The sequence below is a fragment of the Pipistrellus hanaki genome (assembly GCF_964339955.1).
Source record: "Pipistrellus hanaki genome assembly, chromosome: 12".
In the NCBI taxonomy this organism is placed as follows: domain Eukaryota; kingdom Metazoa; phylum Chordata; class Mammalia; order Chiroptera; family Vespertilionidae; genus Pipistrellus; species Pipistrellus hanaki.
The window spans coordinates 15,308,927-15,332,045 of NC_140514.1; the positions used below are offsets into that span (position 1 = coordinate 15,308,927).

Consider the following 23,119-nt stretch of genomic DNA (forward strand, 5'->3'; position numbering starts at 1 on the left):
CATCAAGAACAGGAAAGCAGCCCTAGCTGGTTTGGCTCAGTGGATAGAGCATCTGCCTGTGGACTGAATTCTGGTCAAGGGCACATGCCTGGATTGCAGGCTCAATCTCCAGTAGGGGGCATGTAGGAGGCAGCCGGTCAATAATTATCTCTCATCATTGATGTTTCTCTTTCCCCCTCACCCTTCCTCTCTGAAATAAAAGTGTGTGTGTGTGTGTGAGAGTGTGTGTGTGTGTGTGTATTTTAAAATTTTTTTTTTAAGAACAGGAAAGCAGATAATTGGGGGACACAGCAGGATCTCCTCCCACCATCCCCTCCTGGATCTGGGGTGGCCAGGCCGGAGCTCCAGGGGCTGCGTGTGGTCTCCCTGTCTGAATGCACAGGCTGCCACCATGGAGTCTCCAGTAGGTGGGGTGGGGTGAACAGAGTGAGGGAAATGAGGCAGATTTTCTCACTCAGTTATACACTTCTACATTATACTAATATACCAAGCAACATTAAAGGACACTATATTTTTAATGATGCACAACTTAAAGAATCATAAACCCCTGTGTACAGCTGGTCACAGTGTCCACATCATAAATTTTTTTAATCCACGTAAGCAGAGCCCGCAATGGGTTTGTAGCCCGGTAGGAAGGGGTTTCTGTCTCTAGTGTACTTAAGACGGTCTGAGACTTCAGGGGGGGACTGGGGAGGAGGTCCATAGACCCTCCCCCAGGAGCCTACCTTCCCCTTCCTCACCTCATTTTTTGGCAGCAACTTCGGCAGCAAGATACCTCAGGAATGGACTTGGAGGAGAAAGAGGAGGTTGACAACACTGACGGTGAGCCCTGGGACCCTAGATCTCTGCCCCTCCTCTCCCCTCTCTCCTCCCCCCTCCCCCCTCCCTCACTTCTCCCGCCCCCAGATGGCTGGCTCCCCTGCTCGCTGCACCAGCCGCTCCTCTTTCTCCCGCCCATGGGCCCACAGCTGCAGCAGCCAAGGGCAGGTGCCATCAGGTATCCCTGGAACTAGAGCCACTCTGCTGGGCAGACAGTGAGAGCCACAGGACATAAGAGCGGGAAGGGGCCTCACAGCTCCTCCTTCCCAGCACCTTCCAGACCTTTTCCCGTGGAGCAGTGTCAACGGGTATTCCAGAGAGAAAAGAGAGTCCTGCAGTTCAATGTTGTGGGGTCGAACCCTGAGTTCAAAGTAAGACCACCGGAGGCCGATGATTGATTTAAAAAAAAAAAAAAAAAAAGCAGGCAAGGATTTATTGAACTGGCCAGGACGGCAGCGAGAGCACCACACGCAGGTGGCCACATTCAAGACAGCACCGTTCCAGGTGTAGGCAGTCCTTTCAAAGGTCTAAACTAGGGGTGTCGAACTCAATCAGAGAAGGGGCCAAAATCTAAAATCCAGCCTAAATCTCGGGCCGAATGGTTTACTGAACAGTCATAAACTGACAATGTCATAAACTGACAGCGGAGTGCAGTGATGACAGCGCGGTGTGGGCCACATTGCAAGGCCTGGCGGGCTGGATTTGGCCCGAGGGCCTTGTGTTTGACACATGTGGTCTAAACCACAAGAATTTTCCTTTGTTCTGAATTCTAAGTTCTAAATGCTGGGAACAGCCTGCAGGGTCGCTCCCAGCCACATCCTGCTGGGCGTTGGAATGTGGCCCTATCTTGCAAAAGCAAATAGTACAGAAGCAGAGCTGAGCGGTTAGTCTCTAAAGGTTATCTACAGTTTCTACTCCTGAGGCTACTGAGTCCGTGGGACTCAGTCTCCTGCGGTCCTGGTCCACAGGCACAGGAAAACTGCCTTAGCCTTCAGGTCTCCATCTGGAAGCTGAGGCAACTACCCTATGTTTAAGCAAGTCAGCGAGTGCCGAGGCCAGAATAGCAGGGTTAAAATTCAAACAGCAGTTTTTACCTAAGTATGGTTGCTACCATACTTCATTCGATGTGGAAAAAAAATAAGTCTTTTGGTGCAGGACTTCTCCGTGCCTTAAATATACAAATATGATCATAAACCTCTAAAAGGAAGAGATAGCATAAAACATTTCCCTGACGCATTGGACCGTGCTGCCCTTTTTCCAAAAGCCTGACAAGTACACCCACCCCTGATGGGCTTTGGGGAATGGCACTGTGACAGACAAGCAAACCGCACTCCAGAGAGGAAGGGAGCTCCTCCATGCCCTGTGTGCCAAAGGGCACACAGTCTGTACACGCTGCCTGCGTGACCCTCCTGGGCACCCGCACCCGGTGAGGTGGGCATGCCAGGGAGTGTTGTCTACACCGCACAGATGAGTGCACAGAGACTGGCCGAGGGAAATTACTGAGGAAATCGGTAGCGAGCTGGATCGCCACTCAGGCCTCCCTGCTCCAGCGTTCCTGCCCCGGACTGACTGACCAGGCCTCCTCCTCTGTGTCTGGCCAGGCCTGAAGGGGCCCCTGAAGGGCAAGGAGAAGGCGAAGGCGGCGAAGGAGGAGAAGAAGAAGAAAACCCAGAGTCCCGGGCCCGGCCAGGGGGTGGAGGCCCCTGAGAAGAAGAAATCCAAGATTGACGAGCTCAAGGTGAGGGTCTGGGGCAGCCCCTGCCAGGGGTGCGGGGTCATCCCGGGGGACAGGCGGTGGCTGATGGGACAAGAGGGAGGCGGGTGGACAGGCCACGTCTCCCTGATGGCTCCGCCCGGCTCAGGTGTACCCCAAGGAGCTGGAGGCAGAGTTCGACCACTTCGAGGACTGGCTGCACACCTTCAACCTGCTTCGAGGCAAGACGGGCGACGATGAAGATGGCTCCACCGAGGAGGAGCGCATCGTGGGCCGGTTCAAGGTCAGGCGAGGAGCCCCGGACCCTGAACCCTGAACCCCAAGCCCCCTGCCACCTCTGCCACCCCTACTCCCCCTACCACCACACCAGCCTGGGCACAAGGCTGACAGTCACGGGGAGCTGTCAGCTGTGCTGGTTGGTAAACTATGAACAGATTCCATGCTCATTGATAAAGAGCACCTGCCCTGAGGGCCTCCCCAAGCTGCTTACTTTATCCCCCTTCCTGCCACTGCCCTGGCCACTTCCTCCAGAACCCCGGTCTCCCATGATCCAGCAACCGAAGAGTGCAGGCCCCGCCCCCACGGGGTGCGAAGTGTTGGCTGTTTGGAATGGCACCCCCACACTGTGCTCAGGGAAACCTGCGCCCTGACCCATGCCTGCCTCGCCCAGGGCTCCCTCTGCATGTACAAAGTGCCGCTCCCAGAGGATGTGGCCCGGGAAGCTGGCTTCGACCCCACCTACGGCATGTTCCAGGGCATCCCCAGCAATGACCCCATCAACGTGCTGGTCCGAGTCTACGTGGTCCGGGTGAGCCGCCCCTCCCGCCCCCTCTCCCGGCCCCACCGCCCAGGCCTCCTGCCCAGGGGGGTGGAAGCAGTTGCCAACGGACAGCCCCTGCCTGGGAGGAACCTGAAGGTCATGTGGTCTAGTTCCCATCTTTATTTTACTTTTTGTTAATCCTCACCCAAGGATGTTTTCCCATTGCTTTTTAAAGAGAGTGGAAGGGAGGGGGAGAAACAGAGAAACACGGATGTGAGAGAAGGCACATTGACTGGTTGCCTCCCACAGGCAGGGGCCTGGACTGAGCCTGCAACTGAGGTACGTGCCCTTGACTGGAATCGAACCCTGGACCCTCCAGTCTGCAGGCCGATTATCTGTCCACTGAACCAAGCCAGCGAGGGCTCGTTCCCCGCTTTTATAGACAGGAAGCTGGGGCCTGGAGGGCAGACAGCAAGGCTCCTGCCTCCGGTCCAGGGGTCCTGCCCGTCCCCAGCAGGAGCTCTCAGGGAACAGGGTGGGGGCGCTGGGAGATGAAGAGGGTGTGGGGAGCCTGCTCAGGCGCTCCCCTTCCCATCTCAGGCCACAGACCTGCACCCGGCAGACATCAACGGCAAAGCTGACCCCTACATCGCCATCCGCCTGGGCAAGACCGACATCCGGGACAAGGAGAACTACATCTCCAAGCAGCTCAACCCCGTCTTTGGGAAGTAAGGCCTCCTGGGGGCCCTACTCTCACCCCCCCCTTCTCCAGCCCAGACCCCTCCCACCCAGCGTCACCCTCAACGCTTCTCCCCACCTCCGCCCCGCCAGGTCCTTCGACATCGAGGCGTCTTTCCCCATGGAGTCCATGCTGACCGTGTCCGTGTACGACTGGGACCTGGTCGGCACCGACGACCTCATCGGGGAGACCAAGATCGACCTGGAGAACCGCTTCTACAGCAAGCACCGCGCCACCTGCGGCATCGCCCAGACCTACTCCATGTAGGTGGGGCGGGCGGCCCACCTGCTCTACCGGGACTCTGAGCACAAGCTTCAGAGCAGGTGGTTGTGGGGGGGAGCTGGACACAGGACAGGTTCTGTCCCAGGCCAGCCCTGAACCCCTGCAGGCTCTGGGCACAGAGTCTAAGACAAGGAGAGAGATGCCAGGGGGTTCCAGGACCGAGGAGGCAGGGCGGGCGAGGAGGGTAGACAGAGGCAGTGCTGTGCCCGTTGCTGGGGGTCTGGCTGGAGTCTGCCAGTGACAGGCTGTGTGACCCTGGTTACATCCCTTAGCCTCTCTGGTTATCACTGTCCTCACGGGAGTCTTGGAGAGTTCAGAGAAGCGGGCCCCTTGGAGGGAGACTGGATACGGGAACACTGGGCACCTGGGGCCAGAGCCCAGGGCAGGAGGGATCCTCCTCCAGCAGCCCCAGCACCTCAGCTGAGCCCGGAACCCAGGGCAGGACCCTCTAGGGCAGGGGTCTTCAAACTACGGCCCGCGGGCCACATGCAGCCCGCAGAGTCTGATCCGGCCCGCCAGGTTTTTTGGGCAGTGAGAGCAGCCGAGGTGTTACAGTAGGAATTAGTAGTTCATATAGTCCGGCCCTCCAGCTCTCTGAGGGACTGTGATCTGGCCCCCACTTTAAAAAGTTTGAGGACCCCTGCTCTAGGGCAACAGACAACTCTAGAGAACTGGCCATGACCAGCTGCCCCCCGGGGACGGCCCAGCCCGCCTGAGCCCCACCGAGCCTGCGTGTCCTCCCGCAGACACGGCTACAACATCTGGCGGGACCCCATGAAGCCCAGCCAGATCCTGACCCGCCTGTGCAAGGAGGGCAAGGTGGACGGCCCGCACTTCGGGCCCCCCGGGAGGGTGAAGGTGTCCAACCGCGTCTTCACCGGGCCCTCCGAGATGGAGGACGAGAACGGTAATGGGTGCTGGGTGCAGCCACAGCGGGGGGGGGGGGAGGGGCCGAGGAGGGACCCACACTTCCCTCCATGGAACCTGGAGGCCCCGAGTCCCACTCCTGTCTGCCCACCTCTGCCCGGTCTCCCCACGCGACACAGCGCTTGCCTGCTTCTTGCCTTCTCTCTCCTTCTCAGCATCCTGGGCTAGGAGGGTCTCCCCATTCAATAGAGGCGGCACCTGAGGCCCAAAGCAGTGACTTGTCCAAGGTCACGTGGCTCCAAGCCCTGCACGCTCCCCACTCCCTCCCCCACGTGGCCCTTCCCAGAGAATCGGGCAGACTGTGCGGGGACCCCGTGCTGACCGCCTTCAGGATGCTGGGACAGGAAGGGGGTTCTTGCCCTCCCTGACCTCACACTCCCCTCGGGAGTCTCTGGTCACGTCCCCCAGGCAGAGAGAACCAAGGGCGCAGAGCTCTCTGGGCCCCATGGGACAGCCGAGAGCTCGGGCCAGCTGCTTCTCCCTCTGGGCCTCCGTCTCCCCAGCAGTACCATGGGGCTGTGTGGACCAGGGCTGGTTCAGGGCCTCTTTGTGCCCCAGTCCCTGGCCCAGCACAGATCCTGCTCTGCTGAGCCCGGGGTGCAGCTGCCCTGCTGGCGTCCACAGGTCACAAGGGGCCCACGGATGAGCACGTGGCGCTGTGCGCCCTGCGGCACTGGGAGGACATCCCCCGCGTGGGCTGCCGTCTGGTGCCGGAGCACGTGGAGACGCGGCCGCTGCTCAACCCTGACAAGCCGGGAATCGAGCAGGTGACGCGCCCCCCCCCCCCCCACCCCAAGGTTCTCTGGTGTTTGGCATCCGGGAATCCCAGCCTGGGCCCCTAATGCTATTGGCTGCATTCCCAAAGCCTGCGGCAGCTCCCCACCGCGGCCCTTCGCGGCTACTCCGGTGGCACATCCTTGCCTTGAGCGAGCGCCACATCAGCTCTGGTGGATACCTGGGGGTCTCCCTCAGAAGCTGTGATTGGCTACTGATGACGTCAGAGGAACTTCTGGCATCCAAGGATGGAAACTGATGAGCTGGGTGCTGACAGAACCAAGATTGGGGGAGGGGGGAGCGGAGAGCAGAGGAGGAGTCTGGGGGAGACCTGGCACGCCCCTCTTCCTCAGGGCCGCCTGGAGCTGTGGGTGGACATGTTCCCCATGGACATATCGGCCCCCGGGACGCCGCTGGACATCTCACCCCGGAAGCCCAAGAAGTGAGCGGCTGGGGCCCAGCACCACCCTCCCCTGTCCCCAGCCCTCGCCACGCCCTCCACAGCCCAGATCCACCGGGGCAGTCGGCATCTCCCACGTGGCCTTGTGGGCACACACCAACCCATCCGGAGGGTGGTGAGGCCTGCCCTCGGCCATGAGCACACATTAGTACCCGCTCATGGACGCTCACCCAAGTGTGGGCTCCCACACACACGACACAAGCCATGGACCCCTGAGAGCCTGCTCTGCTCTCGGCAGCCCCACACCAGGCTGTCAGTAAGCTCGGCCCGGTTTTAGCTGAAGTGCCGGCCAAGGAGACGAGCAGGCGTGAGTGCCCAGAGGAAGCAGGAGGAGGGTCTCATGGAAAGAGCACTGGGCCGGGGCCAAGCCCCCTGCCGCTCCCGGCTGACCCTGGCCACGTCCCTTTGCCTCCCTGGTCCTCAGTTTCCCATCTGGACAGTGGCAGGATCTAGTCCCTGGCAGCTGTGATGCCCTCAGGGCCAGGAACCGGGGCCAGCTTCGTAGGCGGATGGATCTGCACAGTGGCTCATGCTCAGAGACGCCCCCCACCCCCACCCCCCTTGCTCCAACCCCGATCATCTTGAGATTCTTGATGATTTTTGAACAAGGAGCCTCGTATTTCCATTTTGCTCTGGGCGGGCAAATTATGCAGACAATTCTGCTCAAAATAGCCTCCCCCTCAGCGGCCACGAGTGTGCTGTTCCAGGACCTACCACTAGGGGACACCCCACTCTCTGGTGTCACCGGGACTTGCAGTCAGTCCCGGGCATAACTCCAAGAACCACGTTCCAATCAGTCGTTAGTGGGTGACTCAGCCTCACTCCTGAAAGTTGAAATGTAACTACCCCATTTATCATGACAATTACACTGCAAAGGGAGAATTCTCTCTGGGGACAAGGACATCAAGGAGACCGAGTTCCAGGGCATCCACTGCAGGCTGCCGGACCTAAGTGTACATTTCTGTGAGACTGGAATGGAGCCTCCCGCCCTGGAGACAAGGACCTTGCTCCTGACTCTCTGAACCGCCCCCAGCAGCCGGCCCTGCCCTGAGCCCCCTCCCCGCCCAGTGTGCTGGGGTCCCCGTGGTCCAGCCAGACTGGCTTCCCCCGGGGCTCTCCTCACAGCCTCTGTGTGACTGGCTGGCCCTCCCACACCTGGGGATCCACCTTCCCCTCGACTCCCCCAGCTCCGACTGTGCAGGCCCGGAGCTCAGCCCAAGTCCCCTGGACTTCTCTGCCTGCTCAGCTCCAGACCCCTGCCCACCCCAGCCCTGAGATCCTGGGGTAACCTCCCCCCACATACCACACACACACCGACTGCTGACCCCTCTCCCGCCCAGGTACGAGCTGCGGGTCATCGTGTGGAACACGGATGAGGTGGTGCTGGAGGACGACGACTTCTTCACTGGGGAGAAGTCCAGCGACATTTTTGTGCGGGGGTGGGTGCAGGCCCCTGGCCGGGGGCTGGACAGAGTGAGCCCCCTTCCAGGGGGGGGGGAGAGGAGGGCCAGGACAGAGGGGTGGGAGGGGCTGAGGGGAGGGGAAGGAGAGACGCTGGATCCCCAGGAGTGAGGGGGAGCTGGGGCGGGGCGGGGCGGCCGCAGGACTGAGCGGGTGGCTCCCTGCAGGTGGCTGAAGGGCCAGCAGGAGGACAAGCAGGACACAGACGTCCACTACCACTCGCTGACGGGCGAGGGCAACTTCAACTGGCGCTACCTCTTCCCCTTCGACTACCTGGCTGCCGAGGAGAAGATCGTCATCTCCAAGAAGGAGTCCATGTTCTCCTGGGACGAGACCGAGTACAAGATCCCGGCGCGGCTCACCCTGCAGATCTGGGACGCCGACCACTTCTCCGCCGACGACTTCCTGGGTGCAGGGCTGGGCGGAGCTGGAGGACTGGGACCCAGGACAGAGGGCGGGGGAGGGGGAGGGGCAGGGAGAACCCACCCACCCTGGGTGGGGGGGCGCGGTCCTTCCCATCAGTCCGTCCCTCAGAGCTGACGCTGAGGTCGCCACAGGGGCCATCGAGCTGGACCTGAACCGGTTCCCCCGGGGCGCCAAGACGGCCAAGCAGTGCACCATGGAGATGGCCACCGGGGAGGTGGACGTGCCCCTGGTCTCCATCTTCAAGCAGAAGCGTGTCAAAGGCTGGTGGCCCCTCCTGGCCCGCAATGAGAACGACGAGTTCGAGCTCACGGTGGGCACCAACCCCCCTCGGTGGCGGCAGGCAGGGCTGAGCCGGTGCCCAGGGCCCGGCGCCTGGCCCAGGCCCTGGGACAGCTCCCCTCCTCTCTGCAGGGCAAAGTGGAGGCCGAGCTGCATCTCCTGACGGCGGAGGAGGCGGAAAAGAACCCAGTGGGCCTTGCCCGCAACGAGCCTGACCCTCTAGAGAAACCCAAGTGAGTGCCCGCCCGTCCACCCGCCCTCCTGGAGCCCCGGCCACGCTGGTCCCTGAGGCACTGAACCCGGAAAGAAGGGCCAGAACCTGTGGGTCTTCTTGCCCCCAACTCTGCAGGCACCTCTCCCCTTTTCTCCCTTCCTGGGAACTCCTCAGCCCAGGGGGGCCCCCTCCGCTCTGAGCCTTCACCCTGTGCGTCCTTTCTCGGTGCTCCCTCTGCTCCTCCTGCTGCTCCAGCCGGCCCGACACGAGCTTCGTCTGGTTCTTGAACCCCCTCAAGTCTGCCCGCTACTTCCTGTGGCACACGTACCGCTGGCTGCTGCTCAAGCTGCTGCTGCTCGCCCTGCTGCTGCTGCTCCTCGCCCTCTTCCTATACTCTGTGCCCGGCTACCTGGCCAAGAAGGTCCTGGGGGCCTGACCGGCATCCTCAGGGTCTGTTACTCCTCCCCCTTCCTCTGGACCTGGGCTCAGGAGCTGACAGCACGGGGAGCACTCACACAAAGCACACAGCACTCACACGGAACACACGGTTATACACACACAATTGCACACACACAGGAACTTTCAAACACCTTCGCAGGCTCTCAGAACTGGAAATAACTATTTTACATGTTTAGGTATCGGGCCTCAGAGGTGAGACAACTCACCCATCATCCCCTAGCAAATTAGGGCAGAGCTAGGACTAGGTTTCCAAGTAGCCAACCCAGCATTCCTCAAACTTCGCTGCCTCCTCTCCCAGTGACATTCCTGACAGACTAACCCTGCTGCTTTGGCAGAAAGAGGCCGATAGGGACGGGTGGGGAGTCCTGAGTAGTTCCCGCGTCCCCAGCTGCCCGCCCCAGCAGTGGTCCGGCTGCAGGGCGGTAAGTAGCTCCATCCAAGGCCAGCATCTTCATAGCCGATATCCACCACTGCCTCACTTCCCCTTCCACTGACCCTGGCGTGGGCGCCACTGCTGCCCCATCTGCAAGTGAGGAAGCCGAGGCTCCAAGAGGCGCTAACTTGCCCGTCCCAGCTGGGACTGGAAACCAGGTGTCCTGCATCGTCCTCTCCACCCCAGCCGAGTCCTCCAGGCACCGGCAGGCAGGAGTTTGAAAAGCACATTCAACACTTTAATCTCATATCCTGACATTCTGTAAAGCCTCTTGCTTTTTTTTTTTTTTTTTTTTTTTTTTGTAAATAATTATCTGCTCATATCTACTTATTTTTTTAATATATTTTATTGATTTTGTACAGAGAGGAAGGGAGAGAGATAGAGAGTTAGAAACATCGATGAGAGTCATCGATCAGCTGCCTCTTGCACACCCCCTACTGGGGATATGCCCACAACCAAGGTACATGCCCTTGACCGGAATTGAGCCCGGGACCCTTCAGTCCCCAAGCCGACGTTTTATCCATTGAGCCAAACCGGTCTAAGCCTCTTGCTTTGTAACACGAACAACAGACTGTGAAGCTTAATGAGCGCTTCTTGGCTAGGAGGCCACTTGGAAGGTAGAGCAGGCGCCACCCCTGAGAGTGGGCAGGCGGTGAGGGTGGCATGCACCCCACTGGGGCTCCTCGGACCCCGGACAGAAGCTTATGATCCTCAGGAAGGGGGAGAGGTCGAGAAACACCGGTCTCACTGAGGGAGGACATGGGGACCCTGTACAGTGACCAGGACTGCCTGTGGGGCTGCGGCTGCCCTTTGGGTAGTGAGCGGCCTTGGCTGCTGCTGGTGTCGGGTGGAGGCTGGGGTTGCCCAAGGGCCAGAAATGCCAGCTAGGCCTCGGGAGGGGGTGGGGACGCTGGAGGGTCCTGCCAGCGGGAATGTGAGCAGCAAACCCGGTGCTTAGCCACGGCTGCGGCCCAGTCTCCAGCGCTCGCTTCTTGCAGGGCCATGGCAGGGTCTCCTGGGTTCACAAGGACCGAGGGGATGGGTACCCTGGGAGAGGCCCTGCCTGACTGCGCTCCCCTCCTCTCCCTTCCCCCAGCCGGCCCGACACCGCCTTCGTCTGGTTCCTCAACCCCCTCAAGTCCATCAAGTACCTCATCTGCACGCGCTACAAGTGGCTCATCATCAAGATCGTGCTGGCGCTGCTGGCGCTGCTCATGCTGGGCCTCTTCCTCTACAGCCTCCCCGGCTACATGGTCAAGAAGCTCCTGGGGGCGTGAGGCCCCCGCGGCCGCCCCTGCGCCCCTGCGCCCCTCCCGGGCCTGTGCGCTTGCCCCTCCCCTGGCCTGGACCTCCCAGACTCCCTGGGAGCCTCCGGAGCGCCTGTCCACCCTCCAGGCCCCGGGAGCCCCCTCACATCCTCCCTCCCCAAGCCTGCTGCTCGCGGGGTCCTGCCCTCTGGCCCCTGCCTGTGGGTGGGGGGCCTGCCCCACCTTGCTGAGGCACCCCCCTTCTTCAGGCCCTGGATCCAGAGGAGGCTACCCCAAAGCCTCCCCCAGGCCTTCCCGTCAAGGACTAAAGCGTTCATGAAATTGACCGAGAACCACGCTATGGGCCAGTGCCCAGGGCTGTCTAAAAACATGAATGAGCAAAAAGCATCAACCCCGCTCCCCCCTTCCCCCCCATAGCCTGTGAGGAGAGTGGCACCACCGGTCTCTATCCTACACAAGCGGGCAGACCCCTCTACTAACCCTGGGGCTGGCTGCTCCGCACCCGTGCACTCCTGAGGTTCCTATTCCACGTGGCCCCTCCCCTCCACGTGCTTTCCCCTCCACGTGCTTTCCCCTCCACGTGCCCTCCCCTCCAGGTGGCCCCTCCCCTCCACGTGCTTTCCCCTCCACGTGCCCCCTCCCCTCCACGTGCCCTCCCCTCCAGGTGGCCCCTCCCCTCCACGTGCTTTCCCCTCCACGTGGCCCCCTCCCCTCCACGTGCTTTCCCCTCCACGTGCCCTCCCCTCCAGGTGGCCCCTCCCCTCCACGTGCTTTCCCCTCCACGTGGCCCCCTCCCCTCCACGTGCTTTCCCCTCCACGTGCCCCCTCCCCTCCACGTGCCCTCCCCTCCAGGTGGCCCCCTCCCCTCCACGTGCTTTCCCCTCCACGTGCCCTCCCCTCCAGGTGGCCCCTCCCCTCCACGTGCTTTCCCCTCCACGTGCCCCCTCCCCTCCACGTGCCCTCCCCTCCAGGTGGCCCCTCCCCTCCACGTGCTTTCCCCTCCACGTGGCCCCCTCCCCTCCACGTGCTTTCCCCTCCACGTGGCCCCTCCCCTCCACGTGGCCCCTCCCCTCCACGTGATTTCCCCTCCAGGTGGCCTCTCCCCTACACGTGGCCCGCCCCCTCCACGTGACCCCTCCCCTCCACGTGGCTTTCTCCCACTTGGCTCTCCTCCACTGGCTCCCCTTCCACATGGTTCTCCCCCACGTGGCTCTCCTCCACGTGGCTCCTCCTCCTGCCGGGGCAGCTGTTTTCTCCCTCCCCCTTGCCCAGCTGTGAGGTTTTATCCATGCCCAGGGCGTCTCTGCCAGGCTAGTGCCCTCCCGCCCTGCCCAGCGGCCCTCCAGGCCCTCCAGGCCCTCCAGCGGAGCGCCTCTGTACCTGAGGTGCTGCCCTGCCTGCGTGAGCTGAGTTTCACCCGGCTGTCTTTCCTGAGTGGTGATTTTTCTCTTAATAAAAGAAATCAAACATGGAGCTGACGCGTCTGGTCAAGTGGGGGGACGGGAGTGGGGCGCAGGGTCGGTGGGCACTCTGAGGTTGGCGAACTCCGTACCAGCTGGTCCCTCTGCTTTTCCTTTGGGTGGCCTCGTGGCCCAAGGTTCAAGGCAGGCCTAAGGCTCAGGGCCACCGGCCCAGGCTGCCCACGGAAGGAGCCTCACACCACAGCCCGGGGCACCCGGGGCCCCAACAGCTCAACCAAAGGGTCCTGCAGGCCCAAGGACAGAGTGAAAGCTGAGGACCCTACAAGCTGCCCCAAAGCTCCAGCTCCCAGGGATGGACACCAACTGCCCCCCCGCCTCCAAACAACAAGGGAGCCCGGGCCCCCGACCGGGGCTGCATCTTCCAGCCACGGGCCTGCTTCCTGCCACACTGAGGCTGGGGACAAAGTCCCCGCAGGACACAGGCCCTGACCCCTTTAAAAAAACCCAGCCACAACGCTTTAACGACTTTAATCATGCCTAGAGGATACAGGCCCCTCCTGCCGCCTTGAACGGCGGCTCTGGGAAAGGCGGGGTGCGCCCTGCAGCGCCCGGGGCACGGGTGAGGCTCCGGCACCCGCACCCGCTCAGGTGCCCACGCCGACGCACGTCAGCTCTTGCTGGGTTTCGTGGGGATCCGCAGCACCTGCGTCGGAGGAACCTGCAGTTCCGAGTTTATCTGGAAGAGAGGGCGTGGAGGTCACCCCGTTTTCCCGGGGGCTCCCTGCAAGGCCTCTGGGCTCTCCCACAGGCCTCTAAATCTCTGCATGCCCTCCCTCCCCGAGTGCTTCTGATGTCCAGGAAAGCCCCCAGCTGCCTTCCTTCAGGAGCCAAGTTCCGGGTCATCTTGCTGGGCTTCTGCTCCGGCTACTCACCTCGGGGGATGTTCTTAACCTTCCACGCTGGTCCAGCCTCTTAAATTCCCTCCCCTCCCCGCCTGCCACCCCATCCCCAATCTAGCCCTGGTCTCCCCCCTCCCCATTCTCTTACACACAATAGCATCAGTGGAAGGGGGCACCACATGGTCCCCTAATGTCTTAATCCTGTCACCTCTCACCCCCACCGCTGAGGGCTATGGGGACTATGCTCAGCCCAGTGTCAGACTCGGGAGCCCATGACCTCAGCACCATGTGAAGGACACCCCACCCCCAATCAGAGCCAGCAGCGAACTGTGTCAGAACCAAAGGGAGCAGAGACAGTGAGATCCCCCTCATCAGGCCTTGTTGACTCTGGCGGGACTGGGCACACATGGGGGCCAGGGGCATCTGTCCCAGCTGGAGCCCCCTCTGCCCGTGGCACTGCCAGGCCGGAGGACCTGGGCTGCAGAGCCGGGCAAGCCCCTGCTCTGAGAAGTCACCAGTCTCCTTTTTCGGGGGAAACGGGGAGAAGCGTTCTGCCCCCTCTTCCCACGGGCAGTGATGAGGACCAAAGAAGGAGCCTCGCCTGGAAGGGCCCTGCACTGCTCCTGAGAGGGTCCGAGGAGCGGCTGGCGCCCAAACCAGGGCGTCATGGCACCTGACGACCAGCGTCTCAAAGCTTGCCTAGCCTTGCCTCAGTGCCGGAGGGGGTGCCTCACGTCCTAATATCAGCCCCAGGGCACACTCCCCTCTCTCTTCCTCATCCCCCCAATCCCCCCTGCTCCCCCCCCCCAGGGCCCCGCCCACCTTGGAGTCCAGGTACTTCTCCAGCAGCGCCTCCAGCTCCGAGTTCTGCTGCTCCATCAGGTCGCACTCCAGCAGCAGCTCCGCCCTCTGCATCAGGACCAGGCTTTGGACAGAACAATCCGTGAGATGCCCAAGGCCTCCTCTGTCCTGGGCCAAGGATCTCTGTCTCCGCTCCGCTGGAGGAGGGAGAGCACCCCGGAGGCCACACCCACCAGAGCGGCCCTCCTGCCCCAGAGAGCCAGGCTGGCGGGGACAGGACAGGGGGCGCAGGGCCAGAGAACCAGTCCCCGGAGCGGCCCCCCAGCCCCCAGCAGGAGTTCGTGGACAGGGAGGCGGCACCTCGGGCCGCTCCACATGGGATCCTTCCCCACCACCTGCCAGCCCCCTCCTCCCCGGCCAGGACGCGGCGCGCACACTCACTGGTATTTCTCCAGGGCGGCGTACAGACCATCCCAGAGGTTCTGCTTGGAGGGCGGGATAACCATGGCCAGGGCCTCCCAGTAGTCGGAGTCCTTGGAGTTATCGCGCCTGGCCTTCAGCTTCACCGGTGCCCGGAAGTCCCTGAAGGGGAAGGGCACTGCTGCCACCGAGTCCCGCTGGCACCCCCCGGGCCCCCGGGCACTCCAGGCACGGTGCCTGTCCCTCGCAGACTCGCTGCCTTTCCACCGTCACCTTCCCAGTCAGTGATACACGCCAACCGGCCGGCCACCGGTGGTTCGTGAGGGCCGAAAGGCTGGCGGCTGCTGACTCAAGCTCATCGGGTTATGGGAGACGCGGAAAGGACACTCACTTGTCATCACTGCCCCTGATTCCTGATGCAGGCCCACCTGTGGGAGCACCCCCAGAGTTTATCCACCCTCTTCCTCGCCATCAGTTTACCTCACTGGCTTTAAGCTCACGTCTATGCCTGTTTCTCTCACTGACGCCTCCAAAACAGCTCTCAAACTCTGCCATCGCCTCTCCATCCACTCTAGGGTAGCCTTGGTCCAGGACAGCATCTCCCAGCTGCCCATCGCTCTCCTTGTAGCCAACATCGCCCCCTCCCTGTTGCCAAAATGATCTCTCCAAGATGCAAGTCCCACCCTTAGGGTTTGTTTCTAGCTCTGACCACTAAAGGGTGAAGACCAAGATCTTGGGCGCACAGTAGGCAGGCTTTCTGAGATCCGACCTGGCTCTCCCACCCATCAGCCCACTCGCCAGACCCTGACACTCCGTACCTCCCTGCTATGATCCTTGATGCCACCAGGCCTTTCTCCGGGCTGTGCCATCCTGAAATGCCCTTTCCTCCACCCTATCCAGCCAAGAAAGCCCAGTTCCAGGGCCAGCCTCTCCTGACGCCCTCTCTGGCAGGCCAAATGGAGTTGGCCAGGGCCTCCTCTGAGCAAGGTGACAGACACCCTGCAAATGCGCTGACAATCGTTCTGATCACAGGGCTAACACAGAGCAGACTCCAGCGAATGAGTGGATGGTGAATGAAACCAAGTCAGTGCCCTGGCTCTTCCATCATAATGCCCGCCCCGTGGACCTCCCTTTCCTCACTCCCCCACGTTCTTGCTCTGCAGCCTCTTCTCCACTCCCCGGTATCTGCTCGGCCTCTCCTCCCACCCAGCTCCCCCCGTCAGGCAAGACCGCCGCCCCGCAGCCCACCTGGGCTTCTTCAGGCCCTTGACAAAGGCCTCCAGAATCTTAAGGACGTCGTTGGGGTGGATGAGCCTGGGAGAAGTGGGGGCCTCCTCCTCTCCCACAATGCTTTCTGCCTCCTCTTCCTCACGACTTTCCTCCTCCTCCTCTTCCTCCTCCTTCTCCTTCTCCTCTTCCTTCTCCTTCTTCTCCTCCTCCTCCTCCTCCTCTTCCTCCTCCTCCTCTACTTCTCCCTTGTGGGCTGGCGGCAGTGCTGGCATTGGGCTGTCTCCCTCCTGTAGGGGTGACAGATTCTGGGGGATGATCTGGAGCAGGGTGCCAGGGGAAACTATACAAGCATGAGTTTATAAAGATAGACGTGAAGAAAAAAAAAAAACACACACAGACAATTTTATAGAAGTTACAGAAAAGATCAAAGGGATGCACTTACACTGGAAAAGAAGTAGGAGAAAGAGTGGGAAAGAGGGGGCATGGGGGCTTCAAAAGGATGATAAGGCTCTGTTTCTAAATCAGGGTGCACAGGGGCTCCTTTTATTGATATTCAGAAAGCTTTCATGATATATACCTCCTTTTGAATCATAAGACAAAATAAATTCTATTTTAATTTTTAAATCTCAAAAAGTTCAAAATTCTTCCGGCTCCTGTTTCTCAGTTCATTCAGTTTATTTCCTACAGACAAACCATGTTGTCAGTTTCTTATATATCCTTGCAAAGACATACTATGTCCATACAGGCACATACTTTCCATCCCATTTACATAAATGATACTATCCAGCATACATAATTCTGCAGTGCCTTTTTCACATACCAATAGACCTTAGTGATCTTACTGAATAACTACCCAAAGAACTGTTTGTTCCTTTTGACAGCTGCATAGTATTCCATTGTGTAGATGCTCCACCTATTATCCATTGTGTAGAAGCACCAAATGATGGAAATTCAGGTTGTCTCCAATCTTCTGCCATTTCAAATGATGTTGCAATGAATAAGCTACAATAAACGTATTTCAAATGTGTGTATGTATATATGTGTGTGTGTATGTATACATATGTATATATTTATGTATATATACATGTATATATGTATGTGTGTGTATATATATAGATATATAGATATATACACACTGAGTGGCCAGATTATTATAAATATATATATTTTAGAGGCCCGGTGCATGAATTTGTGCATGGGTGGGGTATGGCCAGCCTGGCCAGGGGGAGGGGACATGAGTGGTTGGCCAGCCTGCCTGCTGGTCAAACTCCTGGTCGAGGGAACAATTTGCATATTAGCCTTTAATTATATAGGATATACACTGAGTGGCCAGATTATTATGCATTCAGAGATCATAATAATCTGGCCACTCATATATAATCTCCTAAAAGAGGGCTGCCTGGTAAGTAAGGTGTATGCAGTGTTGTCATCGTACTGCCAAATTGCCCTCCATGGAAGCTGCGACAGTTTACACTCCCACCGGCAATGTGTGCGTGTGCCCGTGTCCCACACCTCCGCCATTGCTAGGGGTTCTCAAACTTGCAGATTTTTGGCAGCCCAGCAGGTAAAAATATCTTTGAGCAGTTTCAATTTGCATTTCTCTTGTTATAAGAAAGCCTCATTATATCTTTTTATACGGTTAAAAGTTATCCGTATCGCCTCTTCTACGAGGTGTTGAAATGTTCTGATCCCTTGTCTGCTCCATTGAGTAGTTGGTCTTTTTCTTATTGGTTTATGGTAATTCTTTATATATTAAGGAAATTTGCCCTTAACTGTCATGAGTTGAAAGTATTTTTTTCCGCAGCTGTCATGAAGATCTTAACTTTACTTATAGTGATTTTTACCCTACAGAATTTTTTTAAGGTACTCAAATATATCTTCTTTTTTTTTTTTCCTTCCTTGCACCCCACTACTGTGCAACCCACTTCGGTGCCTACGGCCCGTCGGCAGAGGCCAGCAACGGCTCGAGGCCACCGTCTGCCCTGGCATTGGGCACAGTGAGTCTCCTTCCTTCTGACTTCTGCCCTTTGTTCACACAATCAGCAATTTTTGGGAAGCCTATCAGGATCCTCACACGTTAGGGTGGTCCCGCCCCCCACACCCTCTTTCCCACTCTTTCTCCTACTTCTTTTCTAGTGTAAATGCATCGCTTTGACCTTTTAAATTCAAGTTTTAAATTTTTTAATTAAACTCTTACATTTTTATCAAGAGTCCATTACAATCCAGATGGGCATTCTACATGGGCTCAGTGTCGCAGGCAAGTGCTGCGGACCAATCACTGGTCACGTGGTGGGCCTGGCTCTCACCGGGAGGCCTGGCTTTGAGGGAGGGCCTCCACGGGAGACCAGCCGCTCATCCCAGCCACGCTTCCCTTTGCAAACAGAAAAGGCAACACTAATAAAGGACGCTGGCTTAGCTCCCGGCCTGACACCCTCGCTGCTGCTTTAACAACATCACCCTGGGGTAGCAGTGCCCCAAAGAGCTCCAGGGAAATGTAAGATGCTCTCTTCTCCACCGCCCCTCGCCTCACCGGGCTGGAGAGATGCTGAGCTCGGTATCTGAGGAAGAAATTCACCATTTTGTATAAGTCTTCCTCGCTCTCGACTCCAAGGGCCTGCGGGCGGGGGAAACAGAAAGACGCTCAAACACCACTTCCGGAGGCCACCTGCCGCAGGGTGAGTCCACACGGGGCAGCCCAGTGGGCGGGGGACATGGCGTCATAACGGAATCAAGGCTCAGAGCCAGGGCTGCTCCACACGGGCCTGGTGAGCGCGGGGATGATAACGGGCCGGACCCACTCTGAGCTCAGGGCTGCAGGGACTCTGCGGCCTGAGCGCTGGGCCGTGAGAGAGAGGAGCCAGGGGCCGCGGGGGAAAGGCAGGGGCGGCGAGACCTCAGTGACCGAGGCGGCTGGCTGCGTGGAAAGGAGAGGGAGGAAGGGACGTGAGCCAGGAGGCGGGAGAGACCCGCGTGGACTCGGGGCGGGGGCCTTGTGGGGGAGCAGGCGGCGGCCCTAGTGTGAGCCCCACCCGTGGCCACCCGCCCGCCCGCCGGACTCACGGAGAAGACGGCGTCCAGCCGCAGCAGGTAGCACTCGCTCTTCTCCAGGGGCTGGAGGAGGCTCAGCAGCTTGCTCTCGATGAGGAAGCCCTGGGGACGGACACGGCGCCTCCGCTCAGAGACGGCGTTGGGAGGAGGCCGGGTCTGCAGCCGCCTCTGCGCCCAGCCGGGAGGCCCCGGAGCGGAGGCCCCGGGAGGGCCCAGGTGGCGGGTGCCCCGGAGAAGGCCTTCGGGGGACTCTTGGAGCCTGACCCAGGGACCCAGGCAGCCCTCACCACGCCTCAGTCCCCCGCCTCAGGAGGGCACTGGCTCCTCACCCACAAAGCCCTGGGTGAATCCCCGGGTTGCCCAGAGCAGTCCTGACCTGATCCAGTCTCAGATTCCCACCCCCCAATGTCACTTCACCCCATGCTAGTGCCCACAGAGCTACAGAGCATGGCAGCAGAGAGGGGGCAGCAGGCAGAGGGGGGGCAGCAGGCAGAGGGGGGGGCAGCAGGCAGAGGGGGGGCAGCAGGCAAAGGGGGGGCAGCAGGCAGGGAGGGGGCAGCAGGCAGAGGAGGGGCAGCAGGCAGGGAGGGGGCAGCAGGCAGAGGGGGGGGCAGCAGGCAGAGGGGGGGCAGCAGGCAGGGAGGGGGCAGCAGGCAGGGAGAGGGTAGCAGGCAGAGAGAGAGCAGCAGGCAGAGGGGGGGCAGCAGGCAGAGGGGGGGCAGCAAGCAGAGGGGGAACAGCAGGCGGGGGGGGGGGCCTGCCAGCAGCCTCCTTCAGCAGGAGCTGCCTCAGGGCCAGGAGCCAACCTTGGGGCCAAAGAAAATGGTCCCAGCTACCCCCAGGGGTGGGCGGCTGCTGACCTCGCTCCATCTCTCCCATAACCTCAACACTGAAACCAAAGAAGCGCCCATAAGGTTTGGTAGCCACCCCCCCTCCAGCTGAACCAGCTCGAGGCAGCCCTTCGCTGAGCCAGCGGTTCGGCTCTCAGGCTGGGCAGCAGCCGGGACCACCCGGAGCCAGCGCGTCCCAGCGGCTCCCGGAGAGCGGGGGCGGGCATGGCCAGTGCTTGGCAGTGGGTTCATGGAGGTGACACTGCAAGATGCCCTTGCAGAACGAGCATCTTATTTAAGTAGCAGGAGCCTGGCCTACGCCTGCCTGACATACTAAGGGAGAGCGACCTGCCAGCTGAGCCAGCTCCGAGGCACAGCCTGTCTGTGAGCGCCCCCCCCCCCCCCAGCAATGCTGCCCAGGCCATCCACGCCTGTCTGCGAGGGAACCCCAACAATAACCCCCAGGGCCATCCACGCCAGCTCCAGCCACAGCTGACCCTGCCCGGCTCATCAGAAGAGCCCACAGGAAGGACAGCAGGAAGTCAGCACAGCCACCGCCTGCCCTCCCCGCAGCCCCTCTGCCCAGGCCCCTCACCGTCTCGTCACACAGGAGCGTCAGGATCTTTCTGGTGGTGGTCGCTGAAACCTGGCCGGGCAGGTCCAGGTAAGACTCTAGTTCTTGGTCAGTGTCTTCCGACCACTCCTCTTCTGCAGACGGGCGTGGGGAGAAGAGCGAGAAGGGAAGGAAAGGGGTTCGTTCCTTGGCCTGGTTGACGCTGAGAAACTCAAACGTCTTCCCTCGAGAGAATTCACCTCCTAAGAAGCCCCTTTAAGGCGCGGGCAAGTCTCTTCAGCTGAAGAAAGCCGCTGATGCGGGGGAAACTGGCCGGAATAAGAGACTATCGGGAGAACTCTGCCATTTGTGGACCGGTTATATTGCCCACTTTTCCAAACTTCATCCACCTGGAAACATCTTACTCAAAACCCAGCCATGGCCAGGAAGTGGGCGCTCCAGACAGTGGGGGCCAGTTTCCTCGCATTTCAGAGCTCCATCCAGCAGCCTGCCACGGTTCTCACCCTCAGCAGAGGGGAAGCAGCCAGCCTACAGGCGGGCAGTGGCTGCCTCACAGAAGGTCACCAGCAAGAACCGGTAGCTGACAGCAGTTTCTTCACTGAAACGGAATACTTTTAAGTGTGTTAGACTATCTGTTCTTCATCTCAAAATAGGAACAAAAACCATCGTACTACCCAGGTTTTAGTAGTTGTTCAAGAGGCAGAATGAGATAAGATATATGAAGAGAATTTGGAAATGACAACGTATGAAATTGCTGGCGGGAACGCACCATGGACCCACCCTCTAGTGCCATCTCCAGCAAAACTGCGGAGGCGCTTACCTCTGCTCCGGCACAGGCGGGAGGCAGCCAATCCCTGTGTCTCACGGCCATTGGTTGCCTTCGCACATGCCCTGGCCAGGGCTGGGGATCGAGCCTGCAACCAAGGTCCATGCCCTTGACCGGAATCGAACCCAGGACCCTTTAGTCCACAGGCTGATACTCTTTCCAACTAGGGCAATGTTGTTGTTTTTTTCTCTCTCTCTTTCTCTCTCACCCACCCACCCCCCTTTTCCTCCATCCCCCCTTCCCTTTAGTATTTTCTCTAAAAATCAATGGAAAACATATCTGTGGGTGAAGATTAACCAAAAAATAAAATAAGTGCCATTCCCTATGAAAAAGAACCAGGTCACCTTAGAGAAGTGGCTGCTTCCAAACTTGAAGCAGGAAAAGTATCATGTGAGCCTGGAACCTCTGGTCATTCTGGAATCCAGGAAGCTGTCAAAGACCATGGGGGAAGGGGAGTGTGTGTGTGTGCGTGTGTCGGGGAGGGGGGGGGGGGGGGCGTGTCCAAAAGACCCAGAAGGCAACATGAAGAGATTCCCACTGGCCAAAGATGGGACAAGCTGAGCATCAGTAACAATAATAATTGCAGTCAACCAAAACATTATCACATTTGTTCAAAACCGTGTGTTTACAAAGATGCTTTTTGATATATACATTACTGGTGACCTTGGGAAGAAGATGCTAGAGCCCCCAACCCCTTTATTCTGCAAAGAGGGAAATAGAGAAAGAATAAGCATCTATCCTGCTTTTCCCGTGCAAACTGTATCTCGGAGTCGCAAGCAGTTGACGAGGGAGAGATTCTCTTTTCGGAAGTGTCCCGGCTAATAAGTGATAAAATTTAGAATGCCGCCGTTCTGCAGACCCTCGTGCCGTTAGTAGAACGTGCGCCCTGACTGCTAACATCGCAGAGAGAGCCACAGCCTGACACGGAGGTCACAGCAGTGCCTTAGCAAAAACGACTCAAACCCGAGTCGGACACCAGGCTTCCAGATCCAACTTCCCGTTTCTAATACAGGGGGAGGGTAGCACTATAAATTAGACGGAAAAGCCGTGCCCGCCAATCGTACCCCACAGACCTCTAGCTACGCCACCTCTCCCCCTTCTCTGGACCGCAGCTTCCTTTTCTGGAAAACGGAGGGGGGGCCTGGCGTCCTCAGAGGGCCCCTCCCTCCCGCCCGGGACTCTGCTCTCCTCACCTGCCTGTATCAGCACCTCCTCTAAGATCTGGGTGACGGACTTCTGCTGCTGCTGCTGGAACGGAGGCCCCACGTTCTTCAGGAACCAGAAGTCCGGGGCCGCCCAGGGGAGGCCCAGGTGCTGCGTGTGGATGATCTTGTCCACATCGAAGGCTCTGCTGATCAGGGCCTTCGCTTCCTCTTCGTTCATCACCCAAAACTCCCGAAACTTCTCCTCGTCGATGAGAACAAAATGCCTGTGGAGGAGTAATACTGAGCATGGCCAGCCGACCCCAGGGCCTGGCGAGGGTCCCTTCAATTAGGAGGAGAGCAAGACCTGAGACAGAACTGGGGTAAAACCCTGGGCCGGGTCCCGTCTCTTGAGCCACTGACCCTCACCCATGACAGACTGAAGGCCATCCCAGGAAGTCCTCAAGAAAAGGGAGGTGACGTACAGGTAGAGGAACAAGGAAGACAGCACAAAGGACTCTTCGGTGCCCTGGCCCAGCTCAAAAAATAAAAAAGCTGCTGATATCATCAAAGTCTAGTGACACCACGGCCGCCACCAACCCGACCCCCGCAGCCGCCGCTCGAGGCCCCAGGCCCGGCGTGCCTCATGGCTTTCTGCAGCTCCTTGAACTGTTTCACCAGGCGTTTGTAGTCTGCGGTCAGCGACTGGTTCTCCTCCCGAAACTGCTTGATCTGCTTGGTGTACTTGGATCGCAGGTTGTTCAGCACATCATGCAGGCTGGGGGGAGAGGGAACGAACGGTCAGTGCTGCTGAGGAGGAGGCGTAAGGTCCTCACATCTACTTCGCTGGGCTCTGTGAACCCAGGACCACGCATGGGGGGCAGGAAACCCTCCCACAGTCCCCAGCGCAGCT

At 59.3% G+C, this 23,119-nt stretch overlaps 2 protein-coding genes across 7 annotated transcripts in view; one reads left to right on the forward strand and one right to left on the reverse strand.

The window, feature by feature from the left end:
• Positions 1-11,700, forward strand: part of OTOF (otoferlin) — a gene marked incomplete at its 3' end in the record, with an annotated part of 70,634 nt that extends 58,934 nt beyond the window's left edge. For 3 of the 6 annotated variants that reach the window (XM_084901566.1, XM_084901568.1, XM_084901569.1), the window contains 14 exons: positions 756-822; positions 2,421-2,557; positions 2,682-2,816; positions 3,204-3,341; positions 3,894-4,021; positions 4,125-4,295; positions 5,061-5,221; positions 5,866-6,008; positions 6,369-6,457; positions 7,816-7,914; positions 8,104-8,345; positions 8,494-8,672; positions 8,774-8,874; positions 10,844-11,668. In XM_084901566.1, coding sequence (XP_084757692.1) covers positions 756-822; positions 2,421-2,557; positions 2,682-2,816; positions 3,204-3,341; positions 3,894-4,021; positions 4,125-4,295; positions 5,061-5,221; positions 5,866-6,008; positions 6,369-6,457; positions 7,816-7,914; positions 8,104-8,345; positions 8,494-8,672; positions 8,774-8,874; positions 10,844-11,024 — 1,971 coding nt within the window. Of the gene's footprint in view, positions 1-755; positions 823-2,420; positions 2,558-2,681; positions 2,817-3,203; positions 3,342-3,893; positions 4,022-4,124; positions 4,296-5,060; positions 5,222-5,865; positions 6,009-6,368; positions 6,458-7,815; positions 7,915-8,103; positions 8,346-8,493; positions 8,673-8,773; positions 8,875-9,110; positions 9,292-10,843 lie in introns of those variants that run through there. The other 3 variants (XM_084901567.1, XM_084901570.1, XR_014796589.1) reach the window with 2 other exon arrangements.
• Positions 11,701-12,947: 1,247 nt separating this feature from the next.
• Positions 12,948-23,119, reverse strand: part of DRC1 (dynein regulatory complex subunit 1) — a 31,512-nt gene continuing 21,340 nt past the window's right edge. The window contains exons 9-17 of the mRNA XM_084901402.1: positions 22,850-22,984; positions 22,258-22,493; positions 20,260-20,372; positions 18,847-18,936; positions 18,317-18,400; positions 15,805-16,073; positions 14,578-14,718; positions 14,158-14,260; positions 12,948-13,172 (exon numbers count right to left, since the gene is read on the reverse strand). Coding sequence (XP_084757528.1) covers positions 13,104-13,172; positions 14,158-14,260; positions 14,578-14,718; positions 15,805-16,073; positions 18,317-18,400; positions 18,847-18,936; positions 20,260-20,372; positions 22,258-22,493; positions 22,850-22,984 — 1,240 coding nt within the window. The 3' untranslated portion in view covers positions 12,948-13,103. The remainder of the gene's footprint in view (positions 13,173-14,157; positions 14,261-14,577; positions 14,719-15,804; positions 16,074-18,316; positions 18,401-18,846; positions 18,937-20,259; positions 20,373-22,257; positions 22,494-22,849; positions 22,985-23,119) is intronic.